Source organism: Balaenoptera physalus, assembly GCF_965194825.1.
Source record: "Balaenoptera physalus genome assembly, chromosome: 13".
Lineage (NCBI taxonomy): Eukaryota > Metazoa > Chordata > Mammalia > Artiodactyla > Balaenopteridae > Balaenoptera > Balaenoptera physalus.
Window position 1 is genome coordinate 63,619,466 of NC_138892.1, and position 19,158 is coordinate 63,638,623.

At 42.3% G+C, this 19,158-nt stretch overlaps 1 protein-coding gene across 4 annotated transcripts in view; it reads left to right on the forward strand.

The window, feature by feature from the left end:
• SLC11A2 (solute carrier family 11 member 2) overlaps nt 1-18,826 on the forward strand; it is a 33,692-nt gene extending 14,866 nt beyond the window's left edge. For all 4 annotated transcript variants that reach the window (XM_082421366.1, XM_082421365.1, XM_082421368.1 and 1 more), the window contains exons 4-17: nt 712-837; nt 1,272-1,391; nt 2,877-2,983; nt 3,510-3,580; nt 3,692-3,759; nt 5,448-5,603; nt 6,263-6,421; nt 7,258-7,344; nt 8,235-8,354; nt 8,509-8,658; nt 9,213-9,286; nt 9,901-10,054; nt 12,208-12,261; nt 18,145-18,826. In XM_082421366.1, coding sequence (XP_082277492.1) covers nt 712-837; nt 1,272-1,391; nt 2,877-2,983; nt 3,510-3,580; nt 3,692-3,759; nt 5,448-5,603; nt 6,263-6,421; nt 7,258-7,344; nt 8,235-8,354; nt 8,509-8,658; nt 9,213-9,286; nt 9,901-10,054; nt 12,208-12,261; nt 18,145-18,225 — 1,527 coding nt within the window. In that variant the 3' untranslated portion in view covers nt 18,226-18,826. The remainder of the gene's footprint in view (nt 1-711; nt 838-1,271; nt 1,392-2,876; nt 2,984-3,509; nt 3,581-3,691; nt 3,760-5,447; nt 5,604-6,262; nt 6,422-7,257; nt 7,345-8,234; nt 8,355-8,508; nt 8,659-9,212; nt 9,287-9,900; nt 10,055-12,207; nt 12,262-18,144) is intronic.
• Nucleotides 18,827-19,158: the final 332 nt, after the last annotated feature.

Genomic DNA, 19,158 nt, shown 5'->3' on the forward strand with positions numbered 1-19,158 from the left:
TGCTGTGCGCGGGTTTTCTCTAGTTGCAGCGTGCAGGCTTCTCATTGCAGTGGCCTCTCCAGTTGCAGAACATGGGCTCTAGGCACGTGGGCTTCAGTAGTTGTGGCATGAGGGCTCAGTAGTTGTGGCTTGCAGGCTCTAGAGCGCAAGCTTACTAGTTGTGGCGCACGGGCTTAGTTGCTCCGCGGCATGTGGGATCTTCCCGGACCAGGGCTCGAGCATGTGTCCCCTGCATTGGCAGGCGGATTCCCAACCACTGCGCCACCAGGGAAGCCCTGAATTTTTGTAATCAGAGTAAACAGAAACTGATAAGGAAACTGAGGGCCTTGAAAAACCCGTTGCCAAGTTGAACTAGTGAGCATTTTTTCATCAAGAAAGTATGGATTCCATGTTCCCTTTTTTACAGTGCCTTTTGTCCTATTTGGGTAGTGGTTGTGCACAGAGATACTGATATTATTGCTTGGGTTTTAGAATGAAAGGCTGTTGGAAAGAGCAGGTAAGAGAAGGCCTCTTATTTGGACAGAGAGGTGGCCAGCTTATTGATGAGAAGTGGATAAGATGGACGTGAAACTTGGGCACACCCAGTATCCAGCTTCCTAAATGTTCTTATGAAGCTAATATTGCTGCTTTATATGTGACAAAATAATAGATAAATTAGATCAGCAGTTTGGAGGTGATAATCATTTTGATCTGTTTTCCTCTCTTGTACAGTACTCTTGTTTTAGCTTTCGTAAACTCTGGGCTTTCACGGGTCCGGGATTTCTCATGAGCATTGCCTACCTGGATCCAGGAAACATTGAATCTGATTTGCAGTCTGGAGCAGTGGCTGGATTTAAGGTGAGCATCGAGTCCTACCCCTTTCCCTTTTAAACACACGTAGCACACGATATCCTTTTCCTCTACTCTTTCTGTTGGATATGAACCTCAGTGGCTACATGCTGATACTTCATTGGCTGTGACACTTAAGTGAAAAGTACTTTTCCATCTGTTTTTAAATTGTATTTTATCCACATAGATGGTTTTTTATTTTATTTTACCCACATAGTTTCCTTGAACAAAGGAGGAACTGCAGATGGGAGAAACTAAGGCTCAGAAAGGTGCAAGGTGACCTAGCAGGTTCTGTGCAGAACATGATGCAGAACTCAGGTCATTTGATTCCTGACTGGGGCTCTTTCCTGAACGTAGTGTTTCCCATTCACATTGCCAAACAACCAAACAAAACAATCCCAGTTATCTAATGAGTGTAATGGTGGGATTTTGTTCCTCTCTAGTTGCTCTGGGTTCTTCTGATGGCCACCATCGTGGGGCTCCTGCTCCAGCGCCTTGCAGCTAGACTGGGAGTGGTCACTGGGCTGCATCTTGCTGAAATGTGTCACCGTCAGTATCCCAAGGTGAGCAGTGTTTGTCTGTTACGCATATCATAGGTGACTCTGTGTCTGGCAACCTGTGCTGGCCCCCTTGTATACTGAAATAGTGGAGGATGTAGGGATCAGTGGCCCTGAGGACTGGGAATCCCAAGGGAAATTCTATAGCTCCTCTGTGGCTGACCCATGTTTCTGTGCTCCTTCAAAGTCTAACATGAGATTCACATTTCCCAGAAAGTTTCCTTAGAAAAATTCTGTTTGAGTAAACATTTACGTTTCACTCTGCCTTTTGGCATCTAGCAGTGCCCAGTTCACAAAGGGGCAGGGGTATTCTGTCTAAGCACTTTCATTCATACATCCACAGTATGAATACTATTCATACATCCATCACTTTGCATTATGCATATTTTCTTTTTTGTTTGTCTTTGCCATAAATTTGAAGAAAGTGAGTTTTTTCCTTTTACTGCAAATTATATTAGGCAGAATCTTTGGATTTGTTAATAATGATTTTTCAGTTTACCTTGACCCTGGAGTTTACACTGTCCTCTTTAGTTTCCTTCTGGATATTTTGGGCCTTTCTTGCTGCTATCTAAGGCAGGAATGGATGGACCCAATGTCTGGAAGACAGCTTTAAACTGGCCTGATCTTTAGATAAGTACTAATCTACCTGCAGTTTGTCCTAAATGTTTAATCTCCTTTCCTGGCTGTGAGAAAGTATCCTTACCTGTTTGTTTTTTTTTTTTTTTCTTATATGCTTCTCAAAAACAAAAACAAAAAACAAAACAAAAAAACCCTTGATAATTTATAATTTCATTTAGCTTCTCTTTCTTCATGTATCTTAGCAGTTGTTTTTTGTGACATATTTTTTGGGTAGTAGGTACCTGGAGGTGTTTTTTTTTTTTTTTCCTGGCCTCAGTGAGCCAGCACTACTTAATTGCTTTCTGCTGGATTATTTGACCAGATTAGTGCCCAGATTTTCTTATAGGACACCCAATTCCAACCACTTTGCCCCGAGTCCCTTTGCGTATTTGTCTTTTTTACTTGTGCATTACTACGTTAAGGATGACTCCAACCTTTTCATGCTTGTTTTGTCTCTTCACCTATGGTCAGGATAGATATTTTCTTCTGCAGCATTTCTATTCTCTCCTGAACAATATTTTGACCATTTTAGCATCCTCATTTTCCCCTAAGACTTTTAGGATTGTTTTCAGGCAAAAAATTAAGTGGAAATAATGGATGGAAATTCCGTTCTTCTGTCAAGTGGAAAGGAAGGAGAAAAAAATTGGAGTCAGCCGCTGCCCTGACCTTGACTAACAGACTCTGCCACATAGAAGCAGCCTGGTCTTCTCCAGCAAGGGGCCAAGTGGAGCTGAGTTCTGGTACTTTATCTCTAGACCGAAAGCTTTTAAAGGACTGTTTATGGATCAGTGCCAAAATGTGAATTCCAAACTATGGGGGAAGTTCTTAGAAATGATTAATTAGAACCATATCTTTCTGCTGTTTGGTGTTTAGGTTCCACGAATTATCCTGTGGCTGATGGTGGAGTTGGCTATCGTTGGCTCAGATATGCAAGAAGTTATTGGCTCCGCTATTGCCATCAACCTCCTCTCTGTAGGAAGGTGAGGGGTTTTTCTCTAGAAAGTAATCAATGTTTTGCTAGATTTCCAAGCAAGTGTAAAAACAAAAACCCAACTTATTTTCAATTTTCAAGATTCAACTCCAGTATCAGTACTTTTTCTGTGGAACCTTTCTGTAACCACCTTCTTCTCTCTTGGCAAATGTAGGTTCTATATCTTCCATGTTCTTATGTTGGGTCATGAGACCCAACACACCCTTTATTATCCAGGGTGTGGCAGTGTGTATTACAATTAATTTGTATGTCAGTTTATCACACTAGACAAGTGAGCTCCTTGAGAGATAAGACCCATACTTTCCAGCTTTGTATCCTGGATGTCTGAAATAGTAGACAAAGTTTGAATGAATGTGTTATTTTACTTGGTGCTGTGCCTGGCCTCCTGCCACTGTTCCCTTTTCCCCAAGTCCTTGTTCCTCCAAGTGTTGTATAACTGGAGAGCTGTTGGGAAGAGAGTGTTTCTCAATGTTTCTTTTCTTTCCTTTAATCTCCATTTCTTATCTCTGACCTAGGGTCCCGCTGTGGGGTGGAGTTCTTATCACCATTGCAGATACCTTTGTATTTCTCTTTTTGGACAAATATGGTAAGCAGAGTGGGAATGGAGGGGTCAGTCAAAGCAGTCAGCTGCTTTCCATCACGTGGCTGATGGGGAAGTCTGCCTTCTGTGAGCTCACTGCTGCATTTTCTCCCTTAGGCTTGCGGAAGCTAGAAGCATTTTTTGGTTTTCTCATCACAATTATGGCCCTCACATTTGGATATGAGGCAAGTGTTACAGGCTGTTCATTAGCTTTTTAAAACAATTTTTGTTTCCTTTTATTATAAAAGACAGTATTTGTTAACAAAAAGCCAAATTCAGTCCTGGGCAAATTTGGAAGGAATAAGAGGTAGCAAAGACTAGTGTCCAGGAAGGCCTGCAGGGACTCCTAGGTCAAAAATGACTAGAATTTCTAGAACTTTCCAGACTAGACTCCCTGGTTCCAAGTTGGCCATCCCAACAACAGAACAGCCTTGGAGAGGGTTAAGGGAGGGATTGCAGGGTTATTCTTGGCTGTTACCTTAGAGGGATTCTGTTTTTGTTCATCCTGGTTGATAATAACTGTAGCTTGGACTTTCCCTGTAATGCAGCAGTTAATGAACTATAGGGGATATAGTGCATGTTTCCCGGTTTGTCCTCCAACCCAGATACTCCATTGGGTTAACCCTAACCCTACTGTTATATGCACCTACAGTAATAGCACCTTTTTATGTCCAATTGTTATAAACTGATTTCTGCTTATTGACCTAACTAAACTTTTTTTTTTTTTAATTAATTACTTTATGGCCGCGTTGGATCTTCGTTGCTGCACATGGGCTTTCTCTAGTTGCAGTGAGTGGGGGCTACTCTTCATTGCGATGTGCGGGTTTCTCATTGCGGTGGCTTCTCTTGTTGCGGAGCACGGGCTCTAGGCACATGGGCTTTAGTAGTTGTGGCACACGGGCTCAGTAGTTGTGGCGCACAGGCTTTTGTTCCACGGCATGTGGGATCTTCCTGGACCAGTGCTCGAACCCGTGTCCCCTGCATTGGCAGGCGGATTCTTAACCACTGTGCCACCAGGGAAGTCCTTGGCTTAGCAGACTTTTAAAAATGCATCTACTCTGTGAGTAGATGATATAGCTTGGTCTAAGGCTTCCAAGAGAAATGCCGAACCAGGAAAAAGTGTGTATGAGAAGTGTTTCTGAATGAGTCTCAGCAGATGCTAGTGGCAAACATAAGTGATTTTTATATACATAGGTGAACACAGAAGCATGATTAGTGTGGGTAATCAAGAATTGACTCTGTATTCTTGGGTGTGTCTCACAGGAGTTACTGTGAAGCTAATAATATCAATAAGGCCCTTAGTAGCCATTTTATTTCTTTAGAGTATTAATTACATTCTCTACACATCTATTTTGTTTATCTAAAATATGATGTGGGGGCTTCCCTGGTGGCGCAGTAGTTGAGAATCTGCCTGCCAATGCAGGGTACACGGGTTCGAGCCCTGGTCTGGGACGATCCCACATGCCGCGGAGCAACTAAGCCCGTGTGCCACAACTACTGAGGCTGCGCGTCTGAAGCCTGTGCTCCGCAACAAGAGAGGCCGTGATAGTGAGAGGCCCGCGCACTGCGATGAAGAGTGGCCCCCGCTTGCCGCAACTAGAGAAAGCCGTCGCACAGAAATGAAGACCCAACACAGCCATAAATAAATAAATAAATTTATAAAATATGATGTGAAATATCTGGATACCCCAGTCCTAAATTCTCTGACCTTGTACTGCTTGGTTTTTTTGGATGGTTCTGTATTCTTCATTTCCTATGTAGTTGTTGATGAAGGGGTTTAAGGAGTAAAGGTTGCAGAGTGTTCCCTAGCACTGTGTTACTCCCCTGGTCTCATATTCCAGGAAAGGCTAATAGCTGTTCGGTTGGTATGTAGTATGTTACAGTGAAACCCAGCCAGACCCAGGTCCTCAAAGGCATGTTCCTGCCATCCTGTTCAGGCTGTCATACCTCACAGATCGAGCAGGCTGTGGGCATCGTGGGTGCTGTTATCATGCCACACAACATGTACCTGCATTCTGCTTTAGTCAAGGTAAGCAAGACCCACATCTCAGTGGCCTGTGTAGTTCATGGGATCTTTTCCTTTGGTTGCAAGGGACACACACTTAGTTTACAACTGTTAGAGCCCTGAAGGAGCAAGATGTTTTTCCACAGTTGGACTCCCCACACTTGGACTCTGTTTTAATCACCAAGGTGACCAGAGATAACTGACCCCATAAAGAAGGGACTAAAGTCCTTCTTAAAAGGTCTGAAGGTGCACCGTGTCTCTTGTGCTTAAATCTCAAAAGCCTGAGTGGCCTCGTGGAGGTCAGGAGGAAAGAGCCCAACCTGGCTTTTACCAGTCAGTCGAACACAATAGTTTGCTGGGAGATTGAGAGACCTTTGTAATTAAGGTTATCTACCCCTTAGGTCTGAAATCAGGTTGTTTTTGTAGGTCAGTGGTTCTTGCAGCCGCAGTAACTGAGAGCTCAGCAGTCACTCGGTCACTTTTCCCTGTTTGGGGATGTGTGGTATCATCAGAGGGTCATGGAGTTCTTACTCAGTGAACCAGGATGTAAGGGGAGTCTCTCACATTTCATGTGGTCAGTTGTTTGCCCTCTAGGTCTTTCAACTGACTCCAAACTCATGAAATATTACAAGGAAACTTGTTCCTACTAGTCAAAAAAATGACCATTGCTGTTATCTCTCTAGTCCAGACAGGTAGACCGAGCCAATAAGGAGGAAGTTCGGGAAGCCAATAAGTACTTTTTCATTGAATCCTGCATTGCTCTTTTTGTTTCCTTTATCATCAACGTCTTTGTCGTCTCAGTCTTTGCTGAAGCATTTTTTGAGAAAACCAACAAGCAGGTGGTGAGTAAGCCAGGGTCCTGGGTGGTAGTGAATGTGAGGGTAAAGAGGAGGCTGGATTGGGGTAGGAAAAGGTGACAGTGACTTAGAGCTCAGGGGCAATGGATCTCAAGCCTCAATGCTGCTCCCTAAATCACTGCACTAGTCGTGGTTTACAGTCTGGGGGCTGTGACCAAGCCTAGACCCATCTTTCCAAGCTTTTGACAGGGAAGGGAGCTTGCCTCGGACAAAGATTGCTTCATGCTGTTACTAGTGGCTTCACGCCTGTTTGGCTCTTTGTCATCCCCTTTTGTTTCCTGCTTACCAACTACTAGCCACTTGCCAGTTCTGCCATTTGGTGATGACAGGTTGGGAGAAGCCAACAAACAGAAAACAGAAACCGTGGCTAGATAGACTGTCTTGTCATTTTGAATTCTCTGTCATCTTGATTCCTGATTGCCTATCTAGTTTTGATCACTACTTTGTTTCTTATCTATAGGACCTCTGACTCCTGGCTCTGCTTTGACTAAGGACTCCCTATTCTGGCTGTCCTCTCATATCTGAAGCCTTCTTAAGGGCCCTTGCCTCCTGTCATCATTTAAAATGACCCAGCCTTCATGTGTTACCATGCACACTCTAACTCAGTAAATGTTTTTGATGGCATGGGGGTGTAGAAAGATTACGGAGGAAGACCTCAAGTGACACTGCAGCCCGTCTCTGCCCTTGTCACAGCCTGTGTCCGGCGTCTTGCCTCCAGCACCCGTCTCTTGGGTGACCTGTGTGTAATCCGTAGGAGAGAGCTTCTTGTCTGGGTGCTGGCCTCAGAAGTAAAAGTTGTTCCTAAACTGCTTTGGTTCCAGGTTGAAGTCTGTAGAAATATCAGCAGTCCCCATACTCATCTTTTTCCTGACGATAACTCAACACTGACTGTGGACATCTACAAAGGGGTAAACCTATTCAGATTTCTGATCTTTGCTCCTGAATCACTATTCTTAGCATAGTATCTGGTCTTTTTTGTGGGTTCACTTCAGAGCTCAGCATATCTTCTCTGGAGTGTGTTTTTTTCAGAGGTCCAGATGCCGGACAAGCCTTTTGGGTTACGTGGAAAGGAATAGAAGATCAGCTGAAAAGATGAATTGTATCAGCAATTCCCAAACTTGTGTTGATAGTGTATTGTTCTATAGGACGTTAATTCGGGTGACTAAAGAAAGTGTTCCTGGGAATTCCCTGGTGGTCCTGGCAGTCCAGCGGTCAGGACTCCGTGCTCTCACTGCCGAGGGCCTGGCTTCAATCCCTGTTCAGGGAGCTAAGATCCCATAAGCCGCATGGGGCGGCCAAAAGAAGAAAAGAAAGTGTTCCTAGTAAAGCGGTGGTCTTTACTGGGGCCTCTCTGTCCCTTTTATGCTGGTTACATTGTGAACCTCCAAGAGTAGAATATATAGTATGTAGCATTTCCCAAATTTATTTGAGCTCTCTCTTCATTCCTGTTACCATCTTGCAGAATAGGGTGTTAAGGAATTTAATTTGGGAAGTGTTGTGGACTTTTTTTTTTTTTAATAGTCAAGATATAGGTTGAGGATAAAGGCTTTAGGAGCCTAGAGAAGAGAAGGGACTAGGCTGAGGAGAAATAAAGGTCCCTCCAGCAGAATTTAGGTTGAAAGCATCTAGAATGAGGTCAGGACCTAAGTCTAGCTTCTGTTACAGTGCCCAGCACAGCACTTGGTATAGGTAGGTGCGTAGCCAGGAAGAGGGAGAAATGTCGCAGAGGAGTGCTGTTGGGAGTGTTGTCTCAGGTGATCTTTGACACAAACATATCTTTCTCCCTTGCCTCTCCCAGGGTGTTGTGCTGGGGTGTTACTTCGGGCCTGCTGCACTCTACATCTGGGCAGTGGGGATCCTGGCTGCAGGACAGAGCTCCACCATGACAGGAACCTACTCTGGCCAGTTTGTCATGGAGGTACCTGCTGTTTGGACTGGGATAGACTTGAGGAAGAGGACATTGCCCTTTTGTTACTTCTTAATCCCATGTATCTAAGGTCTTCCTGAACCTCCCCAGACGTTTTTCTGTGTCCTATTCCAGACATTCATCCTGCTTCTGTGTTTCCTTCTAGGGATTCCTGAACCTAAAGTGGTCACGCTTTGCCCGAGTGATTCTGACCCGCTCTATTGCCATCATCCCCACTCTGCTTGTTGCCGTCTTCCAAGATGTAGAGCATCTGACAGGGATGAATGACTTCCTGAATGTTCTTCAGAGCTTACAAGTGAGGAGGGAGCTGGGGAAACTCACATCCCATTGAGTCAGGCAGCATTTTGTATTGCCCTTAGTTGCCAAGCCTAGTGCTGCGTGCTGGGGAAAATTCAGAGGAAGAAAGAGGCACAGTCTTGGTCTATAGCAAATGCATATGAAATCCCTGACATCTAAAAGGCTTTTAGAAAGGGCTGGGTTTTTTTAAGCTTGGTTTTTTTTTTTTTTTGAATGGGAATTTTAAGCTATAATTACACATAGAACCCAAAATTATTGTTCGTTAATCCAAGCAAACATTAAATAACGTATAGGACACTGCTAGATTTTACGGAGATTAAGAAGACAAGGCAGATACAAATTTTGTGAAGACACTATGGTCATAATTGATGCTAGGTTAATGACACCTCTACAGATTTCCACATAATGCTCCAGCATGTTGGAATGATAGGAATAATTTCTCATGGAGTAGATGAGACAGGGTCTATGTTTCCCTTTTGCTAACAGTGCTACTCTCGGGGTGATACAAGGACTCCCAGTGGCCCTATCTGATCTTAGTTTTTTCTTTTCCAGCTTCCCTTTGCTCTCATACCCATCCTCACGTTTACGAGCTTGCGGCCGGTAATGAGTGAATTTGCCAATGGAATGTGAGTGTACTTCTCTTAGTTCCCCAAATATATATGCGGGAAGGGTCTTCATCAAACAGGCCAGTCAGAAAATAAGTCATAGGGGAACTCTATGCTTTGAGAGGTGATTGCTAAAGCTGCCCCCTCGGTCTTTGACTTAGAAAATGGAGACTGTGAATGTAACAAAGGAGGGCAAGCACAGTTTTCATTTCTGGGGGAAATTTTTCAGCTTTTAGGGCTTTAACTCTTTAGCTTCAGCCACTGAAGTTTAAAGCACCTGAATTCCATGTTAAATGATCTTGATGAGAAAGGCATAAGCTAATACCTTTTATATACATCTTTAAGGGACATGGTTTATTTGAAATGACTTGTTGCATCTCTAGGGACTCATGACTTTTTGCATTTTTAGGGAGTTAAATAATAGGGATTATTTGACAGTGTTTTTTCCCCCTCTTTCTCCCTCTCATTATGTAACTTTGGCTCATTTAACCTAATCTGGGACACAAGAACCACTTTTCAGTTCATTTTGAAATGCCTCTTACTCCTGTCCCGTGTACCCCAAAGACACAGTGTCTTCTTCTGTTTGTGGACAGGTTGCGCTATGCCACCAATAATTGTGCTGTTTCTTTTTACAGAGGCTGGAGGATCGCAGGCGGTATCTTGGTCCTTATCATCTGTTCCATCAACATGTACTTTGTCATGGTTTATGTCCAGGAACTAGGGCATGTGGCATTGTATGTGGTGGCTGCTGTGGTCAGCATAGCTTACCTGAGCTTTGTGTTTTACTTGGTAAGTCCATTTGGGAGGGGGCAGGGGCATATTGGTATCAGGGTGGTCGAGGTGTGGCTAGCGCTCAGAAATGAAAGGACCTGAAAGAGCCGTTAAACCAGCTGCGATTAAACCGCATTTTTAACCGTAAAATTTACCTTGGTTCCTAAGAGCTATCATTTTTCTATTTCTGTCACTTTTGTCTGGTTTCCATTCTTAATAATTCCTAACAAGAGAGTGTAGTATGTTTGAAGAACTAAAAGAAGATCAGCAGTGTAGAAAGTAGAGAGTGGTACGAGATGGGATTGGAGAAGGGAGCTGTGGAGTGTGATTTCAAATCTTTGGAGGGCAGCACATGTGGGTTCACAGCCCTGCCCAGCTCTACTACTTAATAGCTATCCAATCAGGACATAAATAAATAGTGATAGTCTCTCATTGAGTTATTCTAGAGTTATTTTAAAGATTTTCTTTTTATTTATTTATTTATTTATCTATCTATCTATTTATTTATTTATAACTGTTGGGTCTTTGTTTCTGTGCAAGGGCTTTCTCTAGTTGCGGCGAGCAGGGGCCACTCTTCATTGCGGTGCGCCGGCCTCTCACTGTCAGGGCCTCTCTTGTTGCGGAGCACAGGCTCCAGACGCGCAGGCTCAGTAGTTGTGGCTCACGGGCCCAGTTGCTCCGTGGCATGTGGGATCCTCCCAGACCAGGGCTCGAACCCGTGTCCCCCGCATCGGCAGGCAGACTCTCAACCACTGCGCCACCAGGGAAGCCCTAGAGTTATTTTTAAACGATGGTTATAAAATATAGTTACATACAAAAGGAATGCAGAATTGTGTATACCTAGATAATCAAAAAAATTTTCAAAAGTCCAGAGTAAATTATGCAAAAATAGTAATAGTTGTTGTATTAGGCTGGTGGGATTATGGATATATTCTTTTCTCTATTTTCCAGATCTTCTGTAACATTACTTATATTAATGAAAAGCAGCTACAGCAACAACAAATCCACCTCCCTATTCTATACAGGTTTCTCTGAAAAACACAGGAGTTGAGGCTTAGGGACAGCAGACTTTATAACATGTCTGCTACAGAGAATGGCAGGGATGGAGGGTGGAAACCCACTGCTCATCTTTATAGCACTTACCTAGTCCCCATGCCAGTGTCTGCTACAGGTTATGTACTTGATTGAGAAAATCATTTTAGTGAATATTAAAAAATTATGCCCTGGATGGATATATCCCTTCTTTTTTCCTCCCCAGTAAACCATGGGCACGCTAAGATTATGCTGACCATAATATAGAGACTTATTCCAAGGAAACCCAAGTAACTGAGTATGTCCTTGACAGAAACTGTTTTAAAAATTTGCTGTAGAACTTACGGGAATCCTTCCTTCGTGCAAATTGGTTATGAAGGTGCCGAGTTGTTCTCAGTCAGCCTGAGACTACTGAGATTGTTGAAGACCCATTTTTAAAAATAAATTTGTTTGTTTGTTTGTTTATGGCTGCATTGGGTCTTCGTTGCTGTGCGCGGGCTTTCTCTAGTTGTGGCGAGCGGTGGCTACTCTTCGTTGCGGTGCGCGGGCTTCTCATTGCGGTGGCTTCTCTTGTTGTGGGGCACGGGCTCTAGGCGTGCGGGCTTCAGTAGCTGTGGCATGAGGGCTCAGTAGTTGTGGCTCCTGAGCTCTAGAGCGCAGGCTCAGTAGTTGTGGCGCACGGGCTTAGTTGCTCCACGACATGTGGGATCTTCCCGGACCAGGGCTCGAACCCGTGTGCCCTGCATTGTCAGGTGGATTCTCAACCACTGTGCCATCAGGGAAGTCCCTGAAGACCCATTTTTAAGGCTTAGGGCTGATTCTAGAGTGAATTACTACTGTTTAGCTCCAAAACGTATACTTACAGAGCAGCTCAGGAGACCATAGCAGTTGTATTGGCCAGCCAGTCATTCCCCCCATCGTGAGGAATGGGGTAGGGCTGAAGAAAAGTGGTCTTCAGGGAACTCTCCCAGCCAGCTAAAAGAAACAAACCAAACACAAAGCAGTAGGAACAGAGGGAACTCAGTATTGGAAATAGTATGGCAAAAGAGGTTTGTATCTGAGCAGTGCAATGTGGGCAGTCATGGGTAAGAGGGCTCTTCAGAGAGGTCAGTGAATGATGACTGTATTTTCTCTTTCAGGGTTGGCAATGTTTGATTGCACTGGGCATGTCCTTCCTAGACTGTGGGCACACGGTAAGCATCTCTAAAGTCCTGCTGACCGAAGAAGCCACCAGTGGCTATACTAAGTAAACACTGGATCAGTCTGTCTGTCTTCCGCAGGTAGCCATCAGAGCCAGTGTGTTGCTATGGTTTACTGTGTGAACATAGCCAAAAGTATGTGCTGTTGCACAGACTGCCTTTAGGACTCAACTGTTTGTTGGGAAAGACTTTGCATATATGTTTGAAAGAAGCCATTATTTTTCTTCCTGACCTCCTAACCTGGGAACTGGATTAGGTAGGGTCCTTGAAAAGCTGACATCTGCTGCTCTCAAACAACACTAAACTCTTTAGCTGCCTAAGGGCCAGCTTGTTTTATCTTTTTGAGAGATAATCATCTATGCATGATTCTTAACAAGACTGACTATATGTTAAAAAAAACGTATTTGGAAAATACAGTAAATTTTTCATTATACAAATTACAGAATGGGTATGCAAGTTTTGTTTATCAAAAGATAATGGATTTTAAAAGGCTGAGAAATACTTTCCTTATGCATACCCTTTGAATTACTTTAATTATAAAAAAATAAAATCTCAACTAGGGTGGTTTGATCCATTTGAAATATAAAATTATGAGATATCTACCTCTATCAGGTTCAGGATTCTTTTAACTTATTTTCACTTTAAATTTCTCTGGATGTTAAGAGGGGTGAGAAAGCATAAAGAAGATGGCAAATGGAGAGGTAGCAAAACTCACCTGTAGGTGGTGGTTACTCATCTCTTTTGAAAATCACTTCGACGATTTTCCTCAGAGACTGAAAGCTTATCGAAATTTTCTCGGGAGCCCTAATTTTAATAACTTTCATGTTAGTACCAAGCTTTCCTGATGGTATTTCTTCTTGAGCACTTAGAGTCATGAAACCTTCACCTTCCTCCTCCAGGAGGGTAGTGATAGAAAGAGATGGTAGCGCTTATGCACTGATGTTCTCATGAGACTTTGGGGTGAGGAGAAAAACTTGAAAGGAGAAGAAGAGCCATCTGTTTTATTCCTAAAAGCCACCTTCTACCAGAATCGTCATCTTTTTCTGAAGCATGCCCAAGACGACTTGCAAGGCAATCTCAGGAGCTCTGGATCTAACGGTTGCAAAGCTCGCTCGCTCTCGGCAAGTCCTTAGATATCACTATGGTTACAAAGTTCTTTCAGCAGGGTTGTGCTGGGCTACCTCTCTTCAGCCACTCCCTCAGAGGGAAAAACTTTGAGACCAGATGGTGGAGCTCTGGAATCAGAGGAAATGGGTCCCTTCAGCATGGAGCTGCTGCTCTTCAGCCACTTCTGACATTTTTACATGTGGAGCCTGAGACTATGTGATTATCTCAAACCAAATCACATTTGTCTGATGGAGATAAATAATCAAGTCTTATAGCCACTGACTTGGAGAGAACAGTAATGGGAATGGCATTGAAGGACTTTTCATTTTTGGTGTTTTCCTTCTGGAGTCCTTGATGATTGATGTTCTCCGTTCACCTGAGCCCCTAAAGGCATTATTGCCAATACTTTGTACACAGTTAAAAGCATAGACTGAATGGACTGTCTTTTATATGGCATTAAGGGTAAACTACTATGTTTCACTGACCATACCTTTATCTGGGCCCCTCCAGTGATATAGCACAGGATCATGAGAGACAAATTTCCCTAACTGTCCCTCCTCATATCCCTCCTTCTCCCCTACCATCATTCCCCAAACTGGCATAAGAGCATTCTGAAGATATCAGGGACTGACATCTTAAGCTCTCGTCTGGCTGCTGTAGGTGAGGGCCACATTGACAAAATTCTTTGTAAAGACACTACAGTAACATTTACCTTTGTCCTCAGTCTGGGTGAGTCCAGTCAGTCTCAGATTCACAAATATTTAGAAGCCCAGGTAAAAGCTGCTAGTTTTCTTTGAAGTTATATATATGACTTGAAATGATGGAAAATTTCTTCCCAGATAAATGGCATTTTATATCAATGTGTGTGTAGTATTATTCAGTGTTAAAAACACTCCCATACTGTATTCCATTTGATCCTCTCAGATAGAAAGTGTACTTTCTAGTCAGCCAGTACTTTGGGTACAATAAACAATGTTTAGGACTGAAGTCTTCCAGTACCAGCATGTGCAGTATGTTTGTGTGGAATGTTTAAGGATATACAGTTGTATTTAATGTAAACTGGTCCTTGTTCTCCATAAATGTGGCATGAAATAATTGTGCTGCTACAGCATACTGGGAATTAACAGGGATGGGGAAGAGCTGCAGTTTGGCTCCTGTGAGGTCCTGCTAGTGGTTTTAGGAGTGATTACAGCAAGTTTCTAGTGATCATTTAACAATATGTAAACTTGGTTTGTAATTAAAAACTTTTTTTTCCTTTTTCCAGTTTGGTTTCCTGGGTATTTTTTTAACTTTGAAAATACTTTATTAATGGGGCGTCAACCACTTTGAAATACTGAAACATCAACTACCACCTGGAATGACATACTAAACTCACACTGTTAGTGATTTTTCTCTTTAGAAGAGAGAGAGAAATACAGTTGATCCCTGGACAACCCGGGGTTGGGGCACCGACCCTCCATGGAATAAAAAATCTGTGTAAAAGTTATAGTTGGGCTTTCATGTTTATAGTCGGCCCTTCATGTCCAGTGTTCCTCCAAATCTGTGGTTCCGCATCTCAGGTTCAGCCTGCCTGGGGTCATGTAGTACTGTAGTATTTACCATTGGGAAAAAAAATCCACGTATGAGTGGACTCACGCAGTTCAAATTCATGTCGTTCAAGGCTCAACATAGGTTTAGTTCCCAGAAGACTTGATGAATTGCAGACACCAAACACTAATTTCTATTCTATTCTATTCTATTCTATAGTTTTGCCATTGCTAAAGGTTACATCATTACCATATTTAAAGTTGAAAAAACATTGTCATCTGGCCTTTTTCTGCTCTAAGCTGAACATTTTTCTATCTGTAGTCTTGTTTCACCATTGAGGTCTTTTATATTCTGTATATGCTGCCAATAAAAAATATGAGTATTTGAAAAGAGAAACCAAAATTGTTTAGCTTAAAAATGAAAGCATTTTGGCAGACCTGATATAAATGGAAATATTGGCACCATTTAATAAAAACAAAGACAGAGCTCAGACACAATAAACTACTAGCCTTGTCACCAAACACATGGCAGGAAAATCTAAGTCAGCACTTAATTTGTTTCAGGAGTGTCACTAGAACTTCATTTTCCCTTTCTCTGTTGCAAGCTTTCCCTGTCTGTCTTACAGGAGCTGAATACTGTAAGTAACACCATAGAAGTTATCTGGGAATTTTGTTCTCCATGTTGTCCTTCCTCATTTAGCTCTCCCTTCTAACTTTGTTTTTTTTTAAATCTTTTTTTTTTTTTTTTTTTTTGCCTTGCTGCGTGGCTTACGGGATCTCACTTCCACTCGGGCCCATGGCAGTGAAAGCCCAGAATCCTAACCACTAGGCCACCAGGGAACTCCTTACTTTGGATTTAATTTCAGAACTAAAATAGTATGCATAACAATTTGAAGATCCTGATTTGAGATATTTCCTTTAGCTCTGCCCTCTGGAGTGCTTTCTGTTCCTTCCTTGGATAGGACCAATGAATCCAAATGTGTCACCTTCTCTTGGCACCTTGGCTTTTGAATGTTAAAAATGACTAACACACTGCTATGTGCTAGTCCGGGTCTTTGCACTCATATGCTCTCATGTAATTCTTATAACAAGAGGATCAGCCTCTATATAAATAAGGCAACTGAAGAACCAAAAAGTAAAATAATACATCACTAAAAAGTGGGCAGTTGGCATTTGAACTTGACTAGCTTAATTCCAGAGCCCACATCATCATTACCAATCATCCTATATAATATATAGTATACACTTCATGCGTAGTTAAGACACCAAGCTTTGGTGTTTAGCAGCACCAAGAACAGCAACATATCAAAGATACTTTGCTTGATACTCTGATTAGTGCTAGAATATGTTTTAGATCAAAAGCTGCCAACTGGTAGGCTAATTTTGTTTGACCTGTGCTAAATTTTAAAAAGTACCTGAATGCTTTTTCAGGTAGGTGTGGAAAATGGGCAGGGCCCTCTATGATCCTACCCCAGCAATAACTAAGGACTAATAGTTTATTCATTTGCATACCTCTCTGCCCTTGAAAGGTTTAGCCAATTCCTGTGCAATTTACCCCATTTCTTAGTGCCTCCGAGCAATATGACAAACTTCTCCAATGAAGGAGTGCTCTCTACTAAGTCATCTAAGTGATACAACCTGGAGGTCATGGGACTAAAAATGCAACCCTTGCTTTCTACATAATGAAGAAGCCCACCACCTTAGCTCACTTGAGAAAAGACTGCAGTGAATTGTCAGTGTATCTGACAATCGCTCTTGGTTACTAAAACTTGAGTCATAAGACCCTAAAGTGAGTAAGCAAGCTGAAGTCTGAAGTGCTGTTCTTCTGCCCTAAGGCCAGTGTGACTCAGTAATTTCCTAGCCCACTAGTTGAGAATAGTTTTATCTTGGGCTCCATTTGATTTCATCTTCACACAGTCATCACAATCTTGTAAGGTATACAGGGCAATTTGTAATGTGTTAAAAAAGTATTGAAGACTGGGACTTCCCTGGTGGTCCAGTGGTTAAGACTCTGCACTTCCACTGCAGGGGGCGCAGGTTGGATCCCTGGTTGGGGAACTAAGATCCCGCATGCTGTGTGGCACAGCAATCATTGAAGACTAACATGAGATAGCTTATTAACGTACTTGACATTTTCAAATGTAGCATTTATTCCCATTTTACAAATAAGTAGGCTACGGCTCCAAGAAAGATACATGACTTGCTCAAGGTCATAGGAAGTGGCAGAGTTGGAGCTTGACCCCAACTCCATTTCCTTTTCCACTATATAATAGGAACATTTTCTTTCTATGAATTTATAGTGTTCATTCGGCATCCTGAGCACTCATATGATTTCATTTAATTCTTATAACGAAAGGATCAGCCTCTACACGGGTGAGGCAACTGATAGGCCAAAAAGAGTTTGTTGTTGACAAGGGGCAACAACATTCCTAAAACCCCAAGTAACAACAGTAGGGCTAAAAGGAGACTCAGTGATTGTCCCATGGTGAATTCGGAGGAGAGAAAAAGTAAGATACAACTTCACAGATGCCAACACAAACCATCTGGATTCAGGTCTCCAGGGGTGGGTCTGACAACGTGTTTTAAAAGCAGCCGAAGTGATTCTGATTCAGCCTGATAAACGTTTGGGACCCATAGCTCATCTCATCTCTCTTAGTACATGCCATTGTTTTTTTTAATGAAGGCTTTGCTTTGCTCATGTGCCAAAGGATAATAGGGCCCAGATAATAGGGTCAGGATTTAGATTATTTGCAATTTGATTTCTTTTTTTCTTGGCCGTGCTGGGCAGCTTGTGGGATCTTAGTTCCCCGACCAGGGATTGAACCTGCGCTCTCAGCAGTAAAAGCCTGGAGTCCTAACCACTGGGCAGCCAGAAAAGTCCCTGAAATTTTATTTCTAACACACTTGGTATTAAAGTACAAAAGCTCGCGGTTCGTTTGCTCTTAATATCCTGATCAGAAACAATCATCCTGAGGCAGAGAGTGTCGCAAGAATAAAAGTGCAAATTTTCCTGAGGGCATTCAGTACTATCTCAATCTTTAACTATTTCGGCTCCTAGCAATTATTTTATATACAATAAACCATTCATGTATCTGTAAGCCATTTCTTTTCTGAAATGAAAGTCTATATAGCAGAACTGAAAAAAGACCTACATTGATATGCTGATTATAGGTACTTAAATGCCAAATTCAATATTTAAATACTTGCAAATCAGTCTAACCCTTTTCCGTCTTTTTATCCTCAGTACCTACGTCTGGGATTGACAGTTCAGCCTGAACTCTACCTTCTGAACACCGTGGATGCTGACTCACTTGTGTCTAGATGACTGACAGCCTGAGAGACTCTATAAGACCCACTCTCTCTTAGTCCTTTTGTGCCAAGTGTCCTGTTAACGTTATCTCTGTTAGTTCAGTGGTGAGTTTTGTTCAACCATTTTGAGCAAAAGGCAAAGATTTCCTCATGAGACGGGTGTTAAAAGCTGACAGCTTTAAGTGTAGGTCAGAGACCCGCAGAGTCCTGCAACTGCCAGAGTTAAATTTTTAGCCTATGATGGTCACACACCCCTATGGGCTTGTGTCTCGACTTATGGAATTTTAAAAATATATATGTATGTATGTTTATGTAAACCTGAACATATCAGTTTGGGTAGAGTTTTAAGGTTATATAAAAATGATAGATCTTTTGTATTTTTTTAACAAATGGTGCTCAGATAAATCAGATATTTATTTTGTCTGGATCGCAAGTGACAAAGGAAAAGGAGCACTGTTCTTTTTCAGAGTGAACTGGTCAAGCTGACTTACTTTTAAAGTGATACTTGACTCTAGCCAGTTAAATTTCACTTTGATTTTAATTGACCGAACCTTGGTAACTACTGATACTAGCACATCATTTCCAAAGAAAACACTTCTTCTATTTGGCATATTTAATCCTGGTTGTCGGTGTGCTTTGTGATTGTTATTTTCTTTGTTGCTTTTCTTGAGTTTTTTTCAGAGATATGATGGTATTTTCCAAAGAGCTTAATGCCTACGAACAGGATCCAGAAATCACACTTAAACCAATGATCAGTTTTCCTTGCTGCATTGTAACTCAGCCCATTCTAGCATTTAAGTTGTAGGTATAAAAAGAATTCTAACATTTAACTTTGTAAGTCCCAACAGAAGATAATGGAGGTATTAGTTTTCTTTCTGATGTGTGTATAGTCCCACCATGTCTTTTCTTCCCACTTTTCCCATTAACACTCCAAACACCATTTCTAGGT